We start from the raw sequence: 25,994 nt of genomic DNA, 5'->3' as shown, positions 1-25,994 counted from the left end.
GTCCCACTTGGGACTCACAGTCTAATGGTGGGGAGAAAACTAAACTCAGAAATCTAAGGAATCTACATTTTGGGAAACGGACAGAATCAACAGGAACCTTTGAGAGATCAGGGAGTTGTGGACTTTAAGGCCTGAAAGAAGGAACTGGGCGTGAGGGGATCTTGGTGAGATTTGAAGGTAGCCATCTCCTGGAGGAAAGAAACCTGCAAAAATCATAAGGAGTTTTGATTGTCACAGAAGCAATGGATCAAGTATACGTTCGTGGTACTTGCTTTAAGGTTTTGCTTTGGAGTGATTGGACAGATTTGGGGTGAAATGACCTGTGATTCATTAAAGCATCCTGGTTTTGTTCTGCATCACCCATCAGAGAGTCTGATCATCAGTGGATTTCATTAAAAAGGTTAATGAAGCATTACTGTCCCTCACTGGACAGATATAGGGTTTGTCTGTGAGTTTATCTGGGGCCATGACAAGCAGAGCGGATGATTGGGGATAGTGGAGGAACTAAAATAGTAATGGTCTAGAAGACCCAGTTTCTACTCCCAGTTCTTCCACTTTCCTGCAGTGTGACCTTGGGCAAGTCACTTAACTTCTCTGTGCCTCAGTTTTCATAGCTACAAGATGCAAATTCAATATATATTCTCCCTCCTACTTAGACTGCAAACCCCAAGTGGGACAGGGACTGATTCTGGCCTGATTTGCTCCCTTTATTCATCCCTTTTCCCAGCCCCACAGCACTGATATATGTATCTGTAATTTTACTTATTTATATTAATGTCTGTCTTCCCTTCTAGGTTGTAAGCTTGTTGTCGGCAGGGAAGGTAGCTACCAACTCTATTGTACTGTATTTGCCAAGGGCTTGGAACGCTGCTCCACACAAAGTAAGCATTCAATAATACAGTTGGTATTTATAGCAATGCCAACTGATTGGCAATTATTAAGCATGTACTGGGGTTAAGCACAGCGATAGTTACAAGGTTATCAGAATGGCACAGTCTCTGTCCAACATGAAGGTCACCATTTGAGAAGTAAGGAGAGTGGAAATCTTATTCCCATTTTACAGAGGAGGGTACTGAGGCACAGAGAGGTTAAGTGACTTGCCCAAGGTCACACAATAGGCTAGCGGCAGAGCTGGGGCCACCACCTGGATATAAAACAATATTTACCACCTGGATCTCCTGTCTCCTGTCCCTTGGTCTTTTCATTAGGCAATTTACATATATATATATATATATATAGATATATATATAGATATATATATATATATATGGGGAAGCAGCATGGCTCAGTGGAAAGAGCCCTGGCTTGGGAGTCAGAGGTCATGGGTTCAAATCCCGGCCTTGCCAATTGTCAGCTGTGTGACTTTGGGCAAGTCACTTAATTTCTCTGTGCCTCAGTGACCTCACCTGTAAAATGGGATAAAGACTGTGAGCCCCACATGGGACAACCTGATCACTTTGTAACCTCCCCAGCGCTTAGAACAGTGCTTTGCACATAGTAAGTGCTTAATAAATGCCATTATTATTATTATTATATGCTAAGAAGAGAGACAGTTATGTCTAGGAACACAAACAAAAGAAGCAGGTAAATTAATGTGCCAAAGCCGACTTGAGTTTTGAGGGTGATGTTACTGCCACCAACAGAGCAGGAGCAAAAATGATGGAGGTTCCCAGGAAATTCTCCATCAATTTTTCTGGGCCTGGAAGATGGAGAGGGCTATGGAGAGATGGAGGGAGGGGAGCCAGATAGTGGACAGGTAGGGAATGGCTAAGAATGGTCTTGGTTTTTCCATTTAGAATAGTGTATCCTGTTGGGAACACAATTGCCAACTCTATGGAGAAAGGGACTCTCAGCAAATATAAAAGGATGTGCTTTCTTTTCCTTAAAAACTGTGAGAGTAGGGCAGACTTCCAACAGTGTGGTACTGTTGCTGTTTCCCCTCAGAAGCCTTTGAGTCATCTTGGACAAGATGGAGCTGGGAAACGACACAACGGTGTCAGAGTTTGTCTTCCTGGGCCTCACCCAGAGCCGGGAGCTGCAGGGTGTCCTGTTTGTGGTGGTCCTCCTTGCCTACACCACGATGCTTCTGGGCAACCTCCTCATCATGGTCACCGTGACCTGTGACCCCCGGCTCCACACCCCCATGTACTTCCTGCTGCGCAACCTTTCCATCTTGGATGTCTGCTACTCCTCTGTCACGCTCCCCAAGCTGCTGGTGGACTGCCTCTCCCCCACTAATACCATTACTTTCAGTGGCTGCATGGCGCAGATCTTCTTCTTCCACTTCATTGGAGGGGCCGATCTGTTCTTCCTGTCGGTCATGGCGTACGACCGCTACGTGGCCATCTCCCGGCCCCTGCACTACACGGCGGCCATGAACACCGAGGTGTGTGTGGGGCTGATCGTGGCCACCTGGGCGGGGGGCTTTGTGCACTCGATTGTCCAGATGGTTCTGCTGCTCCCGTTGCCTTTCTGCGGCCCCAACGTCCTGGATAACTTCTACTGTGACATCCCCCAGGTCCTCAGGCTCACCTGTGTGGACACCTCCGTCCTGGAGATCCTGATAATCTCCAACAGTGGGCTGCTCGTTCTCATCTGGTTCCTCCTCCTCCTGGCATCCTACGCGGTCATCCTGGGGATGCTGAGGTCCCACTCCAAGGAAGGAAGGAGGAGAGCCGCCTCCACCTGCACCTCCCACATCATTGTGGTCTTTGTGCAATTTGTGCCGTGTATCTACATCTACGCTCGACCCTTCACCTCATTTCCCATGGATAAAGCGGTCTCCATCTGTGATACGGTTCTGCCCCCCATTCTGAACCCCATGATCTACACCCTGAGGAATAGGGAGGTGAAATTGGCTGTGAGCAGGATGAGGAAGCAATATTTACTGTCTAGGAGGACTCAGAGTCAGTGAGAAGGAGGAGGAGGGGACTGACAGGAGAAGGAAGGTCTGGCAAGAAAGAAGAGCTCTGAGGGATGTTCCCTGAGGGAGCTGGGACCGTTCAAATACCCACGATCCACTCTTCTCGGTGGCCCTCGGGAAATACGGTGCAACTGACTGATGTCAAAGAGTGGAGAGCAGATCAATAAAATATAATGAATCCATTCAAATGAGTCTCTGATCCACCTAACATGGCCTCAGAAGCACTGGAAATAGTAAACTCTGACATATTCATTTTGATTCCTAGTTATTTCCTCTAGGGACTTTGAGCAGTGTAGCAACTCATTTTATGGTGCTCAATAGAGTTCACAATTTCTGGCCCAATTGTTTGGCGTGTTAAATATGGTGTTGCTGGCAAGTAGGTGGCTCTCTTTTGAAATCTTTTCCCCGATAGGATTTGGATCCTGGACTTGCCAATTGCCTGCTGTGTGACCCTGGGCCAGTCATTCGTCTTCTCTGTTCCTCAGTTTCCTCAACTGTAAAATGGGGCTTCAGTGCCTGTACTCCGTCCTACTTAGATTGTGAGCCCCATGAGCGATAGAGACTATATCTGACCTTTTGAGCTCTACTTACTCCAGTGCTTAGGACAGTGTTTGACACAGAGCAAATGCTTAACAAATACCATAAAAAAGTGATGGCTGGTACTTTATTCCAAGCCAGCTGGTGGCATCTGTGGATCCCTGAGGGAATGGCATAGAGCGACCCTTCCTTCCTCTCCCCCTCGTCCCCCTCTCCATCCCCCGCATCTTACCTCCTTCCCTTCCCCACAGCACCTGTATATGTGTATATATGTTTGTACATATTTATTATTCCATTTATTTATTTATTTATTTATTTATTTATTTATTTATTTATTTATTTATTTTACTTGTACCTATCTATTCTATTTAGTTTATTTTGTTAATATGTTTGGTTTTGTTCTCTGTCTCCCGCTTCTAGACTGTGAGCCCACTGTTGGGTAGGGACTGTCTCTATATGTTGCCAGCTTGTACTTCCCAAGCGCTTAGTACAGTGCTCTGCACACAGTAAGCGCTCAATAAATACGATTGATTGATTGATTGATCCTGGAAGCAGTGGGGCATGGCCTCTTTGCCCAGTGAATAGAGTGGATATAGATCCTGCTGACTCGATGCAATTCTCTTCTGAACTCTAGGGATGGGCCCTGTGGAGACAGGGAAGTAAGAGATTGCAATGACTTTGCTTTTTGTGGTATTTATTAAAGGCTTGTTACGTGCCAGGGACTGTACTGAGTGCTGGGGTAGAAAAAAGCTAATCAGGTTGGACGCAGTTCATGTTCCGCATGGGGCTCGCCATCTTCATTCAATCATATTTACTGAGCGCTTACTGTGTGCAGAAAACTGTGTGAAGTGCTTGGGAAGTACAAGTTGGCAACATATACCAGAAGCAGCATGGTTCAATGGACAGAGCCCGGGCTTGGGAGTCAGAGGTCATGGGTTCAAATCCCGGCTCTGCCAATTGTCAGCTGTGTGACCTTGGGCAAGTCACTTAACTTCTCTGTGCCTCAGTTACCTCATTTGTAAAATGGGAATTAAGACTGTGAGCCCATGTGGGACAACCTGATCACCTTGTATCCTCCCCAGCGCTTAGAACAGTGCTTTACACATAGTAAGCACTTAACAAGTGCCATTATTATTATTATTATTATTATTATTATTGATATTATTATCATTATATAGAGATGGTCCCTACCTAACAATGGGATCATAGTCTCCATTTTACAGAGCGGGACTGAGGCACAGAGAAGTGAAGTGACTTGCCTAAGGTCACACAAGCAGACAAGTGCCTGACTCCTGTGTTGGAAGTTTTCGGTGATTGTAGCCCTGGAATGTCAGTTTCAACTGTTCCTAGGGAAGAGGAAGAGACAGGGGAAGTGGGGGGCTGGGAGTGTGTGGGGGGCTGGGAGAGAGTGTGTGGGGGGCTGGGAGAGAGAGTGTGTGTGTGTGTGTGTGTGTGTGTGTGTGTGTGTGTGTGTGTGTGTGTTTGCCTGACCCTTTTTCATAATTCCCGCTGGACATATTCCACTGGCTCAGACTCCCCAGGCATCTGCCTCAGGGTTGGCCCTTGTTTCTCCCTTGGCTATATTCCCAAGGGGCCCAGATCAGCTCTAAAGAGGATGGGGCTGGGCAAGGAAGACTGAGGCCGGGCAGTGAGGCAGCACCAAGAAGATGTGATTCCCCAGTCCTCTGGTACAGAAGGAAGAAAGCTCCCGATGGTGTCACTGGGAAGTCAGGTGGGCGGAACGGCAAGAACTAGGAGGTAAAGAGCCTTTGGATTAGTGAAGGGCCCAATGGGGATGAGATTATCCAGGGGTCAGAGTACAGGTAGTGTGCATATTGTGAGAGATCTGGCCTTGAGAATGTAATGGGGATGATGGCATTCTTTAAGCATTTGCTATGTACTTAGCACTGGGACTGATACAAGAAAATCAAATAGCTCACTCTTACTGTCCCATTTTGGGCTCACAGTCTAAGAGGAAGGAAGGCCAGGTATCATAATCCCGGTTTGCAGATGAGAAAACTGAGACTCAGAGTGGTAAAATGACTTTCCCGAGGTCACACAGCAAGCAAATGGCAGAGCTGGGACTAGAACCTGGGTCTCCTGAATCCCAGTCATGGGCTCTGTCAACTAAGCCACACTTTCAGTGTATTAGGTTGGAGGAGCAGGGAGAGGAGCTGCAGGAGCAGACTGGCCAGGCACCTGAGTTCATAGGTGAGAGAGACTGGGTTTCCAGTCCACCTTGGGCAAATTTAGTATTATTATCATTATATTTGTTCAGTGCTTACTATGTGTCAAGCACTATTCTAAGCACTGGGGTGGCTACAAGGTAATCAGGTTGGAACTTTGGGCATTTTAGGAGCCAGAAGAAGTATTGAATTCCCATTTTATGGATGAGGGAACTGAGGCCCAGAGAAATTAAGCGACTTGCCCAAGGTCACCCCGGGAACTAGCGGAAGATCTGGAATTAGGTCCCAGGTCCTCTGACTCCCAGGTTCCAAGGAAGGGAGAGCAGGTACTTTATTCTGGGCACTGGGGTCGATACAAGGTAATCAGGTTGTCCCACGTGGGGCTCACAGTCTTCACCCCCATTTTGCAGATGAGGTAACTGAGGCCCAGAGAAGTGAAGCGACTTACCCAAGGTCACACAGCAGACAAGTGGCAGAGCTGTGATTAGAGCCCACGACCTTCTGATGCCCAGGCCCGGGCTCTACCCAGGATGCTATGGACATATCTCCCCTATCTCCCTACCCCACAGCACTTGTGTATATCTGTACATATTTACTATTCTATTAATGATGTGTATATATTTATAATTCTATTTATTTTGATGCTATTCGTGCTTGTCCACTTGTTTTGTTGTCTGTCTTCCCCCTAATAGACTGTGACCCCGTTGGTTAGGGATTGTCTCCATTTGTTTCTGACTTGTACTTCCCAAGGGCTTAGTACAGTGCTCTGCACACAGTAAGCGCTCAATAAATACGATTGAATGATTGAATGAATTTTACAGAAGAGGTAACTGAAGGACGGAGAAATTAGAACAGTGCTTTGCACTTAGTGAGCGCTTAGCAAATACCATCATCATTGTCATCATCAAGTGACTTGCTCAAGGCTGCTGATGGCAGCACTGAGTTCATGATTTCACTTGTGGATGTGTCAAGGAGGAAGGGATAGGGCCCTGCCTTCCTTGGCGGCTTCCTGGGAATAGTTCCCATTTCAGATTTGCCCAACGATCCTGAAACTGGGAGCCCTGAGAGTGGAACAAAAGGACATTCCTCTGGGGAATCAACCCTGAGCAGTCTTGGGCTGGGTAGAGGATCTGGAGGGGAAAGTTAGGGAGGGGAGGGTTAGGGCATGTCCTTATAAGCGACAGGGTGTCTGTTTTCTCCGGGTCCAATAACTTTGGGACAGGTCAGTCCTGACTGGCCTTACAGGGTCACTCTTTGGGCTCTCCAGGGCCTCAGCTGGACACTCCAACTCTGGAGGAGATCCTAGAAGCAGGGCTGAAGGGACCCCTAGAAGCATTCACTCATCCATTCATTCATCGCATTTATTGAACACTTATTGTGTGCAGGGCACTGTAATAAGTGCTTGGAAAGTACCAGTCGGCAACATATAGAGACGGTCCCTACCCAACAACGGGCTCACAGTCTAGAAGGGGGAGACAGACAACAAAACAAAACATGTAGACATGTAGACAAGCAGGACCCTCTCCTTGTGATGCTTCTCTGGGGTCATCTCATCCTCCCTCTTCTACTGAGGCTTGTATTCCTCTAGCAAAAGAGGGCAAGTGTAGCCCTGATTTCTAGAACTGATCCTTCTCTGTCTCGTCCTCCCTCCTATCTCCCCTCTTCTTTTTCTGTCTCCGCTTCTGCCTCTGTCTCTGCGTATTTCTTCTGTCCGTGGCTTTGCCTCCACAACTGCCATGGGCTTTCCTGCAGTCTCGGTGTTTTTGCCTTTATCTCTGCCTCTTTGTGTCTCCATCTCTTCTCGGTCATCGACTGTACACTTTTTTGCTGCCTTTTTCTCTTCCTCTCAATCCAAACTGCTACTATTCTTACTCAGGCACTTATTTTATCCCAACTTGATGAGTGCATCAGGCTCTTCACTGTCCTCCCTGCCTCTTTGCTCTCCACACCTTATTATGCTCTGCTGCTAGGATCATTTTAAAAAAAAATCAGTTCAGTCCATGTCTACCCATTCTTCAAGGACCTCCTGTGGTTGCTCTTCCACCACAGCATCAAATAGAAACTCCATACCATCGGCTTTAAGGCACTCAGTCAATTCTTGTCTCCTATATTACCTCGCCAATTTCCCTCTAAAACCCAGTCCTCACACTTTCCTCCTCCCAACCTACGCAGTGTACTTTGATCTCTTCTATCTCACCAAGTCCTTACCTACATCCTCCATATGTCTGAAACCCCTCACCACTTTAATATACAACAGTGACTCTCACTTCCTTCAGTGCCCTATTAAAATTGCATTGTATCTAAGACACCTTCCCCAACTGAACCCTGATTTCCCCTATCCATTTTCCCTCACACTTCACCCATGCGCTTGGATTGGTACCCTTTAAGCACTTGATATTCACTCGACAGAATCTAACTCACCAAATTCCACATCAATAGGACCAGCGGGCATCTACTGAAGCCTGGAGAAATTATATCCCCAACCTAACTAAGCACTTCTTCACTTAGCTGGTGAGACCTATTACCGGGGGAAGTTGTGCAGGCAGAAATATACCAACGGGTGGAAGAAGGGTTTGGATAAATTCACGAAAGAGAGTTAAAAGTGTGGGAGGAGATGGGAGATGTAGAGATAAAGACATGGATGGTGGAGGGCTTCTCCATAGAAGATACATGTAGGATGTGTGTCAATGGACGTTACCATCTCTCTGTTCCTCCACCACCACCATCATCATCATCATCATCATCTCATCAATAGCATTTACTGAGAACTTACTGTGTACGGAGCCCCAAGTACCAAACATCCCATAACCAGTGATGAATGCAGAATTCCAGACTGGGAGGACCATTAGTAAAAGCAAAAGCTATGGTCTCATATTCTTTATAAGTAAAGGTCTGTCACTCAAGCAGTTGATCATATTTATTGAGAGGTTACTGTGTTTAGAGCACTATAATGAGCACCTGGGAGCATACGATATAACAGTGTAACAGACACATTCCCTGTCCATAGTGAGCTTACAGTTTGAAGGGTCTGTAAAACCATGGTGTATCCTTCTTGCTGGTCTCTCTGTTGTCCTAGGACCGGCCGCCTTGCCTCCCATGCATGAGTGACAGCAAGAGGGCTCGAGTTTGAAACCCTCTTTCCTGATGACCCTGTTGAAGGAGTGGGAGGATGGGAAATCAGCTGCTCTGGGTTTTTTGTTTGGGCAGGCTTCCCAGCTGGAATTGAAAATTTCCCGAGGTTAGTAGAGGAGTTGATTCCTATCCCCTGGAAACTCTGTATGGGGAAGGGGGGATTTTCCACTGGGGTATGTTCTTTGTGTTTTCTCCCCAGGAGTGTTAGGGCCACCTTGGACCAGATGGATCTGGGGAACGGCACAGCAGTGTCAGAGTTTATCTTCCTGGGCCTCACCCAGAGCCGGGGGCTGCAGGGTGTCCTGTTCATTGTATTTCTCCTCATTTATACCATGACTCTGCTGGGCAACCTCCTCATCATGGTCACCGTGACCTGTGACCCCCGGCTCCGCACCCCCATGTACTTTCTGCTGCGCAACCTGTCCGTCTTGGATGTCTGTTACTCCTCTGTCACGCTCCCCAGGATGCTAGTGGACTTCCTCTCTGCCTCCCAAACCATCTCTTACAGTGGCTGCATGGCCCAGATCTTCTTCTTTCATTTCCTTGGAGGGGCCGACCTGTTCTTCCTGTCAGTCATGGCGTACGACCGCTACGTGGCCATCTCCCGGCCCTTGCACTATACAGCTGCCATGAACACCCAGGTGTGTGTGGGGCTGATTGTGGCTGCCTGGGTGGGGGGCTTTGTGCATTCAATCATCCAGCTGGCTCTGCTGCTCCCGTTGCCATTCTGCGGCCCCAGTGTCCTGGATAACTTCTACTGTGACATCCCCCAGGTCCTCAGGCTCGCCTGTGTGAACACCTCCGTCCAGGAGATCCTGATAATCTCCAACAGCGGGCTGCTCGTTCTCATCTGGTTCATCCTCCTCCTAGCATCCTACACGGTCCTCCTCGTGATGTTGAGATCCCACTCCAAAGAAGGGAAGAGGAAAGCCGCCTCCACCTGCACCTCCCACCTCATCGTGGTCTTTGTGCATTTCATACCATGTATCTATATCTACGCCCGCCCCTTCACCCCATTTCCCACTGACAAAGCCATCTCCATCTTTGACACGGTAATCCCCCCGATGTTGAACCCCATGATTTACTCCCTGAGGAACCACGAGGTGAAATCAGCTATGAAGAGGTTAAAGAAGCGAACATCCATGAAGCACGGGATGTTCTGCCAGAGGAGGGAAACTTATCCTGGATGTAGTCAGACACCCCAATGAGTTGGAGTCTGTAGCAGCTAGAATTGTCTGAGGCTCCTTTCGATCTCCACACAGATCGAACCAGGGAACCAGAACTCCTTCGCCTTTGGACAAAGGCACATCTCTCCCTGGCAGAAGGGCCGAAGGACAGATGGACCAGCCAAGTCCCTGCCCTCTTCCTCCTTCCTCCCTTCTCTCTGTCATAGTATTTTCCAGGGAAGGGGAAAAGCCATGGGGTTTCAATTCAGGAGCAGTCGGGTGATGTGTAATTCTACTTCAGTCATTATGTTGGGGGAAAGGGTTATTATTTAGGCCCCTTTGTGGGAAGGTTGACATCTCTAAGATAACTGGAGGCAGAGGAGGAACAGCTGGCAAGATATGTAATGAAGCCCAGAGACAATCAACTGCCATGAACCAGGTGGAAATTGCCCATCAACCTTTTTGAGAAACAGTTGAATTAGACCACCAGTGGCTGTGGGCAGAAGCAAAGATGGTGATTTCTACAAGAGACTCATTTGCAAGGTGGTGTCAATTTGTTACGTACAGTAATTGATAAGAACATGGGCTTAGGAGTTGTAGAAGAACTAAGTCGGGGGAGGGAAGAGAGCAACACTGCATCACCCATTGGGGCACACTCACACCAACCTCAGGTGTAAAACCACCGTGAGACGTGCTGCAGGGCCGGGGGATCTGCAGAGGAACCCAGGCTATGAACTCAGATGCTTTATTCCGTTGGTTTCTCTTGCTCTCCACTTACCTAGGGAAGGTCCAGTGGGGATGAAAACTGTTGATCTGCTCCATCCTAAGACCAGAAAATCACGGGTTTCCATTGCTGTCCAGTAACTGCTGAGAAGCAGCATGACCCTCCAGCCTTGTCACATCCATGAGGTCTGCCCTAGTTATACGATGGTATTTGTTAAGTGCTTACTAGCACTGTTCTAAGCGCTGGGGCGGGGGGGATGCAAGGTGATCAAATTGTCCCAGGTGGGGCTCACAGTCTTTATCCCCATTTTACAGATGAGGTAACTGAGGCACAGAGCAGTGAAGTGACTTGCCCAAAGTCACACAGCTGACAAGTGGCGGAGTTGGGATTAGAACCCATGACCTCTGACTCCCAAGCCCGGGTTCTTTCCACTGAGCCACTCTGCTTCTCTAAGATGATCTGAAAACCCAGCCTCTCTCCCCTTCAACCTCAACTGCTGGCCAGTCTGTCCCTGCAGCTCCTCTCTCCGCTCCCCACTCTCAATATGCTGAAATTGTGGCCTAGTGGATGGAGCCCATGACCGGGAGACAGGAGAAACAGGTTCTAGTCCAGCTCTGCCACTTACTTGCTTTGTGTGACCTTGGGGAAGTCATTTTACCACTCCGTACCTCCATTTTCTCATCTGCAAATTAGGAATAAAATACCTGGTTTCCCTCCCTCTTAGACCGTGAGTCTGAGATGGGACAGAAACGTGCCCTATTCCATCATCTTCTATCAATGCCAATGCTTAATACAGTGTCAGTGCTTAAGAAATACCACCATCCCCATTATATTCTCAAGGCCAAATGTCTCACAACATGCCCACTCCCCATACTCCGACCCATGGACAATCTCATCCCCTCTTTGGCCCCTTGCTAAACCAAAGGCTCTTTGTCTTCTGGTTCCTGCAGTTCCCTCCATCCAGCCACCCAGAGGTACCATCGGGGGCTTCCTTACTACTGGACCAGAAGGCCCCATGCCTTCCTACTGCTGCCTCACTGCCCATCCTCAGTCTCTCTTGGCCCAACCCAGTCCTCCTTAGAGCTGATCTGGGCCTCCTGGGGATATAGCCAAGGAAGGAACAAAGCCCACCACTGAGGCAGCTGCCTGGGGAGTCTGAGCCAGAAGAACATGTGCAAGGGGAGTTATTAAAAAGGGCAACACACACACACACACACACACACACACACACACACACACACACACACACACACACACTTGCACGCTCACTTCCTCTCCCCAAGGAACAGTTGTGATTGTCGTCCAGTGACTACAAACAGAGGAGACCTCTCTCAAGGGAGTCAGACCCAGACTGACACAGAAGCCATGGCAGTCCTGTTTCTGCAGGGCTTGTCTCTCAGGCTCAGAAGGAACTCCGATTGCCTTAGCAGGATTGATGGTCCCAAGTCGCTGGGAGCAGTGGGTCCGCTTTATCCTCCTAGTAAGCAGGCCATTGTCCACATCCCACTGCTGCCAGGGACTCCATGTCATCAGTGGTCCTTAGATGCCACCGACTGGCTTGGAATAGACACAGTAAATGCCACCACTTATCTCCCCTTGCACAGACTTGATTTCCTGCCTGCTTTTTAAGGCAGGTTGATAACAGGATGAGGAGCATCATGACCTAGTGGATAGAACTAGGACCTGGGTTGCACTGCCAGCTCTGCCACTTGTCTGCTGTGTCACTTTGGGCAAGTCACTTGGTTTCTCTGTGCCTCGCTTTCCTCAACTGTAAAATGGAGATCCCAGCACTTAGTGCTGGGCCTGGCAAATAGTAAACACTTTACAAATATCAAAGAAAACCCCATCAAGGCTACACAGTGGGTAGAGGGAAGGGGAGAGCAGTGGTGTACAGTGTAGCACCATTTCCCCCCTTGTTCTCAGCGTACAGTGCCTTGCCTGCCAACCCTTCCTGGAGACAGCATAGTCTAGTGCAAAATATTGGGTGTCAAGAGGTGTGGATTCAAGTTCCAGCTCCACCACTGGCTGTGTGACCATTGGGAAGTCACTTAACCTCTCTGTGCCTTGTTTCCTCTTTTGTAAATTGGGGAATATGTAATTTGTGAATCCCAAGTAAGGATATGGCCTCTGTTTGATGTGATAAAATTCATTATTCCAGTGCTTAGCAAATGGTAAGTGCTGAATGTTGCTACTGTAATTATTATTACTTTTATTACTACTACTACAACTACTACGTAGGGAAAGAACAATATAATTGTATCTCCACCTGCTATAAGGGGGCAGAGGGTGAAGATGGAGTAGAAACCCACTTTGGCTCCCTGTAGTCTGGTGTTGTCTTCCCTGTCAACCTGGCTACAGCTGCGGGAGTCAGATCTTACATTTCTTTTAAAACCCTACCAATCCTGTTGCTTGACACATTCCTGGAAATCTCTGGCTCTTTCCATCCTGGCTGAAACCACAGACTGTCATATTTTTAGAGTCCCAGGCTATTGAAATGATATCTCTGAGATCAGCATCTTGACCCTGGGAGAAATTTTCACAGAGCACATGAATCTCCTGCTCTGTACCACCCTGCTCTTTCCTATACCTACACACTCAAACCAGGAGTCAGAGCTCTATATAAAAGATAGATATTTTATTTTGTCTTTGAATTTTAGACTGAGCTGGATCAATGCTACCAATCAATCAAGCAATCCATGATACGTTTTGAGCACTTCCTGTGTGCAGACTACTGTACTAAGTCTTGGGAGAATACAATACAAGACAGTGGGTAAATACATTCCCTGGCCATAATGAGCTTATAGTCTAGAGGGGGAGACAGACATTAATACAAATAAATAAGTTATGGATGTTCTGTAGGGCTGAGGGTGGGGTGAGTACCAAATGTCCAAAGTGTACATATAAGAGTGCATAGATGACTTGGAGGGGAAAGGTCAATGGGGAAAAGAGGGTTTAATTGGGAAAGGCCTCTAATGCTTTGTACAAACCTGCCATCTTTTTAGTTTGCTGGACCTTGGTCCCAAAGGCTTGTTTGAATTTCTGATACATCACCCAATACCTATGCCATGAGCAGCTGGGAGTCTAATAAATACTTATTTGTGCAATAGTTGTAGCGAGCAACTGCTGGGTACAGATCTGTTATTGAGCCAATAGAGAAAAGGTCCCTCCGTCCCAATCCCGGACCTGCAAGCAGGGCAATGGTTCCTGGATCTATGCTGTCTGTGGTGAAAGCTTCCATCTAAAGAAGCAGGGAGGCATTCCATGAGGTGGACAGGACCGGCAGGGATCCAGGAAAGTGGCCACCTCTCACAAGGGGGTGAGATGGGACACTACAGCCGAGCAGTGGGATTGTGCTATGGTCACTTTGGCCCCAATTGAGTCCCGCACTAAGAGACCCTCCAGGGCACTTTGCAATCGGATGCTCCTCTATCCATCGTCTCCTTCGTGGGACTCCATGATGCAATCCTGGCACAGGACCAAGCCTGGTCGGCTGTTCTCTATGGGAGACTTGGCCACCATCATGGCCTGTACTGGGGAGAATATGTAAAAACAAAGACAGGGTCCCTGTGCTCGTGGGGCTTACAGTCTAATGGGATGGAAGTGACAGTGTCCTATTGAATTATCTCCAGGAGCTGCAGCCTTGGACTCCCAGGCACACCGGGCAGGGCCCCTACTTCCCAAGCTTGAACACTCTCCCGCTTTATATTTATCTATTCGATCATTCGATGGTTCCTTCCGTCAGCTGCCCTAGACCGTCTGCTGAGGAATAGACAGGACCCTGGATGGGTGGAGAGCGACTTCCATCCCTGCCCTTTGTCCTCAGCACTGGACCGGATAGGAGAGGTGGTTGAGGGTCCGAAAGAGATGTCTGAGACATGGTGGGTGGCTGTGGAGGGAGAAGTGGGTGTTCCCGTAGCAGGTCTGCTACTGCAAACACAGGAGAATCTTCAGGTGGGAAAAGGGTACCATGGCAGGTGAGTCGATTTTCTCGAGCAGTCTAACATCCTCAACCCATCACGGGGACGGTCCTTCTTCCAGTGGTCTCCATGGTGATGGGAGTCAACTGCAATATAGGCTGCACAGTTACGACCAAGCGACTCAAAGGAGTGCGAATGGCAACCTATCAGAGAAAGTGTTTCAAGAGGAAGCCCCCCAACTGCCAGCAATGACACATATAACTCGGTGAGCAACTGGGCCAGCATTTGCAGACTCTACTGAGAACCCTAAAATACAATAAAGTCACTAGATGCAACAACCCAGAAACAATGGGAATGTCAGGGCTTCTTGCTATCAACCCATTTTTCAGGGATGCTAGGTAACCCTGGACTCATTTTAGTAGCCAAGCTTTGCCTCCTTTTCATGTTTTATTGATCCTCTCCCTGCTCTCTTACACCAGTAAATTCACACCATATTTCCTGAGAACCCCCAAGGAGAGTGGACTGGATTGTGGCTATTTGAACACCTCCAGCTCCCTTGCGGAGCTGTCAGTCCCCTCCTCCTACCTCTCACTGATTCTGAATCTTCCTAGACAGCAAATAGCGCTTCCTCATCCTGCTCACAGCTGATCTCACCTCCTTGTTCCTCAGGGAGTAGATAATGGGGTTCAACATGGGAGGTAGAGAAGTTTCACAGACGGAGACCATCTTGTCCATTGGAAATGTGGTGAAGGGTCGGGCATAGGTGTAGATACATGGCACAAATTGCACAAAGATCACAGTGAGGTGGGAGGTGCAGGTGGAGGCAGCTTTCTTCCTCCCTTCCTTGGAGAGGGACCTCAGCATCAGCAGGAGGACCGTGTAAGATACCAAGAGGAGGATGAACCAGAGGAGAATGAGCAGCCCGCTGTTGGAGATCATCAGAAGCTCCAAGAGGGAGGTATTCACACAGGCGAGCTTGAGGACCTGGGGGATGTCACAGTAAAAGTTATCTAGGACATTGGGGCCACAGAAAGGCAACGGGAGCAGCAGAACAAACTGGAAAATGGAGTGCACAAAACCCACCAGCCAGGCGACTAGTGTCATCCCCAGGTACACCTGGGAGTTCATGATGGCCGAGTAGTGCAGAGGCCGGAAGATGGCCAGGTAGCGGTCATATGCCATCACTTCTAGAAAGAAGATCTGAGCCCCTCCAAGGAAGTGGAAGAGGAAGATCTGGGCCAAACAGCCTCCATAGGAGATGGTTTTGGTGGCGGAAAGGAAGTCCACCAGCATTTTTGGTATCGTGATAGAGGAATCACAGACATCCATGAAAGAGAGACTAGGTAACAGAAAGTACATGGGGGTTTGGAGCCGGGGTTCACAGGTCACGGTGACCATGATGAGGAGGTTGCCCAGCAGAGTCGTGATGTAGATGAGGAGGAACACCAGGAACAAGACACCCTGCAGCCCCCGGCTCTGAGTGAGGCCCAGGAAGACAAACTCTGACACTGTCGAAATGTTTCCCAGCTCCATTCAGTCGGGTCTTGGCTTCCAGGTCCCCTAGAGAAAAGAGTCAGACAGTGGGATTCTGTGAAAACAATCAAAACCCTTGACTCCAAATACTGAAAAGGCTCAAAGTCATAAAATCTAATCATTATCGATCAATCAATGGATTTTATTGAGTGCTAACTGTGTGCAGAGCACTATACTATGTATTTGGAAGAGTAAAACACAACAGAGTTGGTAGACATGATCCTTGCCCACAAGGAGCTTACAGTTTATAGGAAGAGTTAAGTAAGGTGAGGAGAGCTGGGGGAGAGTCTTAAAGTCAGTGGTAGGGAATCTTTGCTTGATTGGGAAGGAGGGCTCTGAGGAGAAGGGAGATGTGCTGTGCAACATTTCAAGAATATGATCGAGGCAGCAGCATGGAGTGTGAGCTGAAGTGAGAACATGGAGGAGGCAGGAACCCCAGCCTTAAAGAGCTGATGGAAGGAGCTTAGCGGAGGGGAAAACGTCAAAGGCAGGAATTGTGAAGAACAGTAATTAGAAAGATTTTAAAGTGAATAGTTTTTACGGTAATAGCCATTTAATAATAATAGGATTTGTTAAGCACTTACTATGTGCCATGCACTATTCTAAGTGCTGGGATAGATCCAAGGTAATCAAGTTGTCCCACGTGGGGATCACAGTCTTAATCCCCATTTTACAGATGAGGTAACTGAGGCACAGAGAAGTTTAGTGGCTTTCCTAAGGTCACACAGCAGACAAGTGTCAGAGCCAGGATTAGTGCTTAGTACAGGGCTCTGCGCACAATAAATGCTCAAAAAGTGCTCAGTGAATGTATGACGATTTAGTATTGGATTCTTTCATCAGTAAACAGCACAGTTCCTATATCTTCTAGTTTATTTGTTTAAACTTACTTGTTTATTGAAGTGACTGTAGTCAGCAGATGATTTCTTAGTTTTCTCTCTGATCATTTCCATAGTTAACAGAGTTTGCAAGCTCCTCAGGCATAGGATCTAGAGAAAGGAATCTTAACTAGAATGATGAAGTCATCTAAATAGATTGTGAGCAGATTCTAGTTGCTGATATCAATTGATATTTAGAAGGTGAATCTTAAACTACATTAAACCCAGCAGGTCTCCCCTGAGTCTGATTGACACCTGTTAACTCTACCTGATCTTTCTAAAACCAAAAAGTTGGAAATTACTTTCACAGATTAATATTAATTGAAGTTTCATGATACTAAACCATGAAACCAAAAGGTTACTACATCTATTTCCAAATATGTTTCTCTGCTGCTATACTCGAACCAATTCACAAAGAGCAACACAGAGATGTAGTTTATATTAAAAAGCAATTGGCTTTCTCTGAAGACACAATACACACCTTCCTCATCCTTGACTCTGAGTTACCATGAACAACCCCAGAAGCTAAAATTACCAGTTCCTTCAAAGTCCAATATCCACCCAATAAACACTTACTCTCTTAATTAATATCCTTTGGGAGTATAAATCTTCCCACTAGGTAGACAGGGATTTTTCTGTGAAGATTCAGAATCATCTCAGAAGACTTCTCCTCTTTCTCACTGTCTGTCAGCTCTTCTTCTGCCTTCTGTTTCTGGGATTTTCCCCTCCATTCTCTCCATTTAACTCCTCCCATGTGTAGAGGTCTCTCCTGCTAACATCTTTGCCTCGTCCCTCTCTTTTCAGTCCCGTCATGCTGGAGGCATCTTCAACATCCTTTTGGGGAATATTATCTAGACATCTTTCCTTGAATTACGTTAAACTCCTTTCCCTCCACTACCTAAGACCATATTCCCTCTATTATCTTAGGTGCCTGTTCCTTCAGTTTTCTCTCCCCTCTATTTCACTTCCCCGTTTCTGTGCCAAATCCCTTGGTTCTGTCTACTAGTGGCTTTTCTGGGATTAGTTGGCACGTACTGAAGGGTACAGAGATTATCATTACCTTATGGACAAAGAGGGTCAAGGTTATTACTGGCTACTCGCTCATAAAGCCCTGAGCTGAGTGTGAGTGTTTTTGTGAGAGAGAAAAACAGAAAGACAGAGAGAGAGAGAGAGAGAGAGAGAAGCAAGAGTAGCTAAGAGTGAGACCCAGAGTGTGACTTGATGTTCCCAAGGGTAGTAAAAGGGCAAATGTTTTGTCTATTACTTAGAATGAGGGAAAAGAAACACCTTGGTTTACAGTAACCCATCAGCTTAGAGATCATTACCTAGAAATGATTGAACATTCAAATTACCAACACCTAGAGAAACCTAAGATACTAAGAAGGAACAACCTTAGAATTTAAGAATAGGATGCCTTGTGTGTGTGTGTGTGTGTGTGTGTGTGTGTGTGTGTGCACGCCCACATGTACGTCTGAGGAATATGTGTGTCTGTGTAACAGAAACCAGGTTGAGGACGGGAGTTGGAGAAGTCAGAGTGAGAAACAGGGAAGAAATTTTGTCGGAAGAGTTCCCAATACATCCACTTCCCAAGAGGGGATGGTACAATAGAATGATGAGGAGAAGTGGAGAGAGATAAAAAGAGGGCGACAGGTGAAAGAGAAAGATGGAGGGAAAGAGACAAAGGTGCAGACAGACAGGAAGATCAGAGAGGGGCAGAAGGATATGGAGAGAACTGAGGAAGTCAGAGGGAGGGGAACAACAACTGTTCTCCCTTTGAAAGGGAGTGTGAGTTGTGTGTGAGTGAATGAACGTGTGCCGTATGTATTTGTGTGTGAGGTGTGAGAGTGAACATGTGTTAGAGCTCTCACCCTTGCTTTCTTATCCTCTGCCACGTCTTCTTCCTCTTGGTTCATTTAAAGGCGTTTCTTGGGTTTCGGATTGAAAAATGTGGCTTAAATACACAAGAAGAAGCAGTTGCCGTACCAATATTTCCCCTGCCCTTTCCCAGCTGCACAAGCCCCCTGGCTTTTATTAAAGCTTTGGTGTTGTGAAGCCCCTCTGGGATCCACCCCTTCAGCTGAGACTGAAAAGCTCCTCCTTCCCCTGCATGGCAGGGTCCCAGAATCCTATCCCCACCTCCCCCTACCTTTACCCTGGTTCAGAGGGCTCAGGACCTCACCTGGACCTGCGCATCCTCCCTGCCCGCAACTCTCAGCATCTCCCCAGCCCCGGCCCCGTCTCCCATACAGCAATTCCAGACCCAGGGGGGCAGGTGCCAGAGGGGCCACTGGTCATTACCAAGGCTGCCACCCTGGAGGGGCTGGTGCAGGGGGAGTCATTAAATAGTGCCAGGCTGGTTGCTTGCCAAGCACTCACCCACTCATGGAAACGTTAATGGTGTTGTGTGGAGGAACAGCTCAGAGGATCAGCTCATTACCCAAGGGGAGGTGTGAGAATAGAGGTTGCCATGGCCACTGGCCTTGGAATGGGGGGCCTGACACCCGTCACTCTGGCTGAACATACCCAGTCTGAGGGTGTGGGTGTTCCTGGGGGAGGAAGGGAGTCATCTGTAGTAGTAGTAGAAGTTACACAGAGAAGCAGTGTGGCTCAGTGGAAAGAGCCCGGGCTTTGGAGTCAGAGTTAACGGGTTCAAATCCCGGCTCTGCCACTTCTCAGCTGTGTGATTTTGGGCAAGTCACTTAACTTCTCTGTGCCTCAGTTCTCTCATCTGTAAAATGGGGGTTGACTGTAAGCCCCCCGTGGGACAACCTGATCACCTTGTAACCTCCCAGTGCTTAGAAGTGCTTTGCACATAGTAAGCACTTAATAAATGCCATTATTATTATTATTATTATTATTAATTTTCAACCCCATCATACCCTCCAGGGATCAATGGAGAGCAAGAGAAACCTATGCACTGCTTTCCTACTATAACCCAGCCCAAACTCTTCACTCTCCTAATCCCAACCTAATCACTGTACCTCGATCTCATCTCTCTCACTGCCGACATCTTGCCCATATCCAATTCCGTCCTGGAACACCCTCCCTCTTCATAGCTGACAGACAATTACTCTCCCTACCTTCAAAGCCTTATTAAAATCACATCTCTCCCAAGAGGCCTCCTGAACGAAGCTGTCATTTTCTCTTCTCCTATTCCCTTCTGCATCACCCTTGCACTTGGAGTGGCACACTTAATTCGCCCCTTCCTCAGCCCCACAGTACTTCTGTAATAATAATAATAATAATAAAAATGGTATTTATTAAGCGCTTACTATGTGCAAAGCACTGTTCTAAACGCTGGGGAGGTTACAAGGTGATCAGGTTGTCCCGGGGGGGCTCACAGTCTTCATCCCCATTTTACAGATGAGGTAACTGAGGCCCAGAGAAGTGAAGTGACTTGCCCAAAGTCACACAGCTGGCAATTGGTGGAGCCGGGATTTGAACCCATGACCTCTGACTCCAAAGCCCGGGCTCTTTCCACTACATATCTGTAGTTAATTTATTTATATTAACGTCTGTCTCTCCTCCAGACCGTAAACTCATTTTTTTCGTATTTATTAAGCGCTTACTATGTGCAAAGCACTTTTCTAAGCACTGGGGAGGATATAAAGTGATCAGGTTGTCCCATGTGGGGCTCACAATCTTAATCTCCATTTTACAGATGAGGTAACTGAGGCACAGAGAAGTTAAGTGACTTGCCCAAAGTCACACAGCTGACAAGTGGCGGAGCTGGGATTTGAATGAATGGCCTCTGACTCCCAAACCCATGATCTTTCCACTGAGCCACGCTGTTTCTCGTTGTGGGCAGGGAACATGTCTACTAACTCTGTTGCATCGGACTCTCCCAAACACTTAGTACAGTGCTCTGCACACAGTAAGCGCTCAATAAATACGATTGAGTGAACGAATGAATGACTGAAAGATCTGAGTATATAGCTTGGGTCCGCGGTGCGAGTGCCCCCGTAGTGGACGATGCGGTGTTGCTCCCTTCCCTCCCCCTCATTAGTTCTTCTCCAGCGCCTTTGTCCAGGTTCTCACCTGTTACATACAATTAGCACGGCCCTCCTAATGAGTCTCTTGTAAAAACCACCATCTTTGCTTCTACCCATTGGTGTTGGTGGTCTATTTCAACTGTTTCTCAGAAGGGCTAATAGGTTGTCTCCACCTGGTTCCCGGCAGTTGCTCCTCGTGACTGTCTCTCAGCTTCACTTAAGTGGACCTTGAATCATCCATTTCTCTTCTGCCTTTGGTAATCACAGCAATGCCAATCTTCCCACCAAGGGACCCCCAAAATAACCCTTTCCCAATATAATGACTAAAATATGAATGAATGAATAAGTAGAGGTGTACGTCACCCAACTCACTCATCCCAGTGTTCCTGAATTGAAACCTCATGTCTTTTCCCCTTCCCTGGAAAACACTATGGCAGAGAAGAGGCAGGAAGGAGGGAGAGAGCAGGAACTTGGCTGGTCCATTCATTCATTCATTCATTCAATTGTATTTATTGAGCACTTACTGTGTGCAGAGCACTGTACTAAGCACTTAGGAAGTACAAGTTGGTAACATATAGAGACGGTCCCTACCCAACAGAGGGTTCACAGTCTAGAAGGGGGAATCTGTCCTCCCCTCCTTGTGCCAGAGACAGATGTGTATTTGTTATATAGCAAAGAGGCTCTGGTTCCCTGGCACGATCAATGTGAAGATGGAAAAGAGCCTTGGCCCTTTCTAGCTATCACAGACCCCGACTCACTGGGGTGTCTGCCTGCATCCAGGGGATGTTTCCCTCCTCTGGCAGAACATCCCGTGTTTCATGGATGTTCGCTTCTTTAACCTCTTCATAGCTGATTTCACCTCATGGTTCCTCAGGGAGTAGATCACAGGGTTCAGCATCGGGGGGATTACCGTGTCAAAGATGGAGATGGCTTTGTCAGTGGGAAATGGGGTGAAGGGCCGGGCGTAGATGTAGATGCATGGCACGAATTGCACAAGGACCACAATGAGATGGGAGGTGCAAGTGGAGGTGGCCTTCCTCCTCCCTTCCTTGGAGTAGGACCTCAGCATCCTCAGGATAACCATGTAGGACGTCAGGAGGAGGATGAACCATATGAGTACGAGCATTCCGCTGTTGGAGATCATCAGGAACTCCAGGATGGAGGTGTCGGTGCAGGCGAGCCCGAGGACCTGGGGGACGTCGCAGTAGAAGTTATCCAGGACGTTGGGGCCACAGAACGGCAACGGGAGCAGCAGTGCGAGCTGGACAAATGAGTGCACAAAGCCCCCCACCCAGGCAGCCACCATCAGTCCCACACACACCCGGGTGTTCATGGCGGCCGTATAGTGCAAGGGCCGGGAGATGGCCACGTAGCGGTCGTATGCCATGACCGACAGGAAGAACAGGTCAGCCCCTCCAAGGAAGTGGAAAAAGAATATCTGGACCATGCAGCCACTGTAAGAGATGATTTTGGAGGCAGAAAGGAAGTCCACCAGCATCTTGGGGAGTGTGACAGAGGAGTAACAGACATCCAAGACAGACAGGTTGCGCAGCAGGAAGTACATGGGGGTGTGGAGCCGGGGGTCACAGGTCACGGTGACCATGATGAGGAGGTTGCCCAGCACAGTCGTGGTATAAATGAGGAGGAATACCATGAACAGGACACCCTGCAGTCCCCGACTCTGGGTGAGGCCCAGGAAGATAAACTCTGACACTGCTGTGCCGTTCCCCAGCTCCATTTGGTCCGAGATGGCCCAGCACCCCTGGGGGGAGAACACAAAGAATGTACCACAGTGGGAATCCCCCCATCCTCCACATTTCTATCCTATCTATTTTATTTTGTTGGTATGTTTGGTTCTGTTCTCTGTCTCCCCCTTTTAGACTGTGAGCCCACTGTTGGGTAGGGACTGTCTCTATGTGTTGCCAATTTGTACTTCCCAAGCGCTTAGTACAGTGCTCTGCACATAGTGAGTGCTCAATAAATACGATTGATTGATTGATTGATTGATAAGAATTAACTCCTCTACAAACCTCAGAATATCTTCAATTTTCAGCCTGCCAAAGCAAAGAGACCCAGAGCAGCTTATTTCCCTTCACCGCACCCCTTTAACAGGATCCTCAGAAAAGAGGGTTTCAAACTCGAGCCCTTTCGTTGTCATTCAAGCATGGGAGGTGAGATGGCTGGTCTTAGGTCAACAGAGATACCAGCAAGAAGAATACAACACGGTTTTAGAAAGTGGAGGACCTTTACTTATAGAGAACGTGGGAACATATTAATGGTCCTCTCAGTCCAGTATTCTGTGTCCACCACTGCCTCCCTTCAAAGCCTTACTGAGAGATCACCTCCTCCAAGAGGCCTTCCCAGACTGAGTCCCCTTTTTCCTCTCCTCATCCCCATCCCCCCGCCCTACCTCCTTCCCCTCCCCACAGCACCTGTATATATGTTTGAACAGATTTATCACTCTATGTATTTTACTTGTACATACTAACTATTCTATTTATTTTGTTAATGATGTGCACCTAGCTTTAATTCTATTTGTTCTGACGACTTGACATCTGTCCACAAGTTTTGTTTTGTGGTCTGTCTCCCCCTTCTAGACTGTGAGTCCGTTGTTGAGTAGGGACCATCTCTATATGTTGTCAACTTGTACTTCCCAAGTGCTTAGCACAGTGCTCTGCACACAGTAAGCGCTCAATAAATACAATGAATGAATGAATGAATGAATGCTAGTGAGGTGTGTGGAACTTAGGGCTCTGCGCACACCAAGCTCTCAATAAATGCCACTGATGATGATGATGATGATGATGTTGATGAAGATGATGATGATAATAATGGAGGAAAAGAGGGATGGAAACTCTCATTGACAGGCATCCTAGATAGATGAAAAGCAGTGTTGCCTAGTGGCTACAGCCCGGGCCCAGGAGTCAGAAGGTCACTGGTTTCTAATCCCGGCTCTGCCACTTGTCTGCTGTGTGACCTTGGGCAAATCACTTCACTTCTCTGTGCCTCAGTTCCTTCATCTGTAAAATGGAGATTGAGACTGTGAGCCCTATGTGGGACAGGGACTGTGTCCATCCCAATTTGCTTGTGTCCACGCAAGTGCTTAGAACATAGTAAGCACATAACAAATACTATTATTATTATTATGTACCTTCTATGAAGAAACCATCCACCATCCATGTCTTTCCCTTTACATTCCCCACCTCTTCCTCAGTTTCAACTCTCTTCAGTGAATTTATCTAAACCCTTCTTTCATCTGCCTGCACAACTTTCCCTGGTACTAGGGACCGGCTCTATATGTTGCCAACTTGTACTTCCCAAGCGCTTAGTACAGTGCCCTGAACACAGTAAGTGCTCAATAAATACGATTGAATGAATGGTACTAGGTCTCACCTGCTAAGTGAAGAGAGATCATTCATCAACCCAACAATCAATGGTATTTATGCCACATTTTCTGTGTGCAGAGCACTGAACCAAGTGCTTGGGATAGTACAATACAATAAAGTTTGTAGACACGTTTCTCGAGCACAATGAGTGCTCAATGACTCTAGAGGGGGAAGTGGACATTAAAATAAATTATGGATACATACCTAAACGCTGTGGGGTCAAGGGTGGGGTGAATATCAAGTGCTTATCAAGAAGGGAAGGGGATAAGGGAAATGAGGATTTAGTTGGGGAATGCCTCTTGGAGGAGATGCAATTTTATTGAGGCTCTGAAGGTGGAGAGAGCGGTGGTTTGTCGTATATGGAGTTCCAGCCCAGAGGGAGGATGTGGGCAAGGGGTTGTTGTTGAAATAGACAAGCTGGAGGAACAGCGAGTAGGTTGGCAACAGAGGAGGGCAGTGTACAGATTGGGTTGTAGTGAGAAATGGGGGAGGTCAGTAGGATAGAAAGAAACAGAGTGTCTCAGTAATCAGAGGACCTTTCTTCTAATCCCAGATGGACCACTTGTCTGCTCTGCGATGTTGAGCAGGGCACTTCACTTCTCTGTACTTCAGTCCCTTCATTTGCAAAATGAGGATTCAATATCAGTTCTCTTCCTCCTCCTGTGAGCTCCCTGTAGGGTCTGATTATCTTTTATCTACCCCAGCACTTAGTACAGTGCTTGGCAATATAGTAAGTGCTTAACAGGTACTATTATTATTTTCAGTACCTCAATTTTCTTGTCGTTAAATGGTGATTTAGATTGTGAGCCCCATGTGGGACAGGGACTGTTTCTGTTCTGATTAGTTTGTGTCTAGGCCAGTGCTTAGCCTAGTGCCTGGCACATAGTAAGCACTTAACAAAGATCAAAAAAAAAAGAGTTGATTGTGTGCTTTAAAACAGATGACAATGAGTTTTTATTTGATGCTTAGGTGAATGGGCATCCACTGGAAGTTCTTGTAGAAGGGGGAGATATGGACTGAATAAATGATTTTTAAGAAAATGATCCTGACAGCGGAGTGTGGTAAGGACTGGAGTGGGGAGAGACAAGAGGCAGGGAGGACAGTAAGGAGGCTGATACAGTCATCAGCTTGGTATAAGTGCTTGGGTGAGTATAGTCGCAGTTTGGCTGGAGAAGAAGACAAAAGGGTAAATAATCAATGACAGAGGAGACTGAGAAGGAGAGGCAGAGATAAAGACAAAAAACAGAGAAGCAGCATGGCGCAGTGGAAAGAAAACAGGCTTGGGAGTCAGAGGTCATGGGTTCAAATCCCTGCTCCGCCACTTGTCAGCTGTGTGACTTTGGGCAAGTCTCTTAACTTCTCTGTGCCTCAGTTACCTCATCTGTAAAATGGGGATTAAGACTGTGAGCCCCATGTGGGACAACCTGATCACCTTGTAATCTCCCCAGTGCTTAGAACAGTGCTTTACATATAGTAAGTGCTTAATAAATGCCATAATTATTATTATTATACAAACCCTGAGGCTGCAGGAGAGCCCATGGCAGAGACAGAAGCAAAGCCATGGGCAGAGGAAAGATGCAGAGACAGAGGCAGAAGGGGAAACGGAGCCAAGAAGAGGAGGGG

General features: G+C 47.5%; 4 protein-coding genes across 4 annotated transcripts; 2 read left to right on the top strand and 2 right to left on the bottom strand.

The window, feature by feature from the left end:
- Window positions 1–1,969: 1,969 nt before the first annotated feature.
- LOC119939069 (olfactory receptor 4D1-like) lies at window positions 1,970–2,914 on the top strand. The gene has a single exon (XM_038758834.1). The coding sequence runs from the start codon at window positions 1,970–1,972 to the stop codon at window positions 2,912–2,914; it is 945 nt and encodes a 314-aa protein (XP_038614762.1).
- Window positions 2,915–9,002: 6,088 nt separating this feature from the next.
- LOC119939068 (olfactory receptor 4D1-like) lies at window positions 9,003–14,837 on the top strand. Its single transcript, XM_038758833.1, has 4 exons — window positions 9,003–9,966; window positions 11,619–11,642; window positions 14,492–14,587; window positions 14,707–14,837. Exons 1-4 carry the CDS (start codon window positions 9,003–9,005, stop codon window positions 14,835–14,837), a joined length of 1,215 nt encoding a protein of 404 aa, XP_038614761.1.
- A 218-nt stretch (window positions 14,838–15,055) lies between these two features.
- Window positions 15,056–17,084, bottom strand: LOC119939066 (olfactory receptor 4D2-like). Its single transcript, XM_038758832.1, has 3 exons — window positions 17,006–17,084; window positions 15,178–16,145; window positions 15,056–15,083 (listed from the first exon to the last, which is right to left on the bottom strand). The coding sequence occupies exons 2-3, from the start codon at window positions 16,116–16,118 to the stop codon at window positions 15,056–15,058; spliced, it is 969 nt and encodes a 322-aa protein (XP_038614760.1). The 5' UTR covers window positions 16,119–16,145; window positions 17,006–17,084.
- A 4,655-nt stretch (window positions 17,085–21,739) lies between these two features.
- On the bottom strand, window positions 21,740–22,723 carry LOC119939065 (olfactory receptor 4D1-like). Its single transcript, XM_038758831.1, has one exon. It carries the CDS (start codon window positions 22,721–22,723, stop codon window positions 21,740–21,742), a length of 984 nt encoding a protein of 327 aa, XP_038614759.1.
- Between the last annotated feature and the right edge of the window lie 3,271 nt (window positions 22,724–25,994).

The sequence above is a fragment of the Tachyglossus aculeatus genome, chromosome 17 (genome assembly GCF_015852505.1).
Source record: "Tachyglossus aculeatus isolate mTacAcu1 chromosome 17, mTacAcu1.pri, whole genome shotgun sequence".
NCBI lineage: Eukaryota > Metazoa > Chordata > Mammalia > Monotremata > Tachyglossidae > Tachyglossus > Tachyglossus aculeatus.
This window is presented reverse-complemented; position numbering and strand designations above follow the sequence as displayed.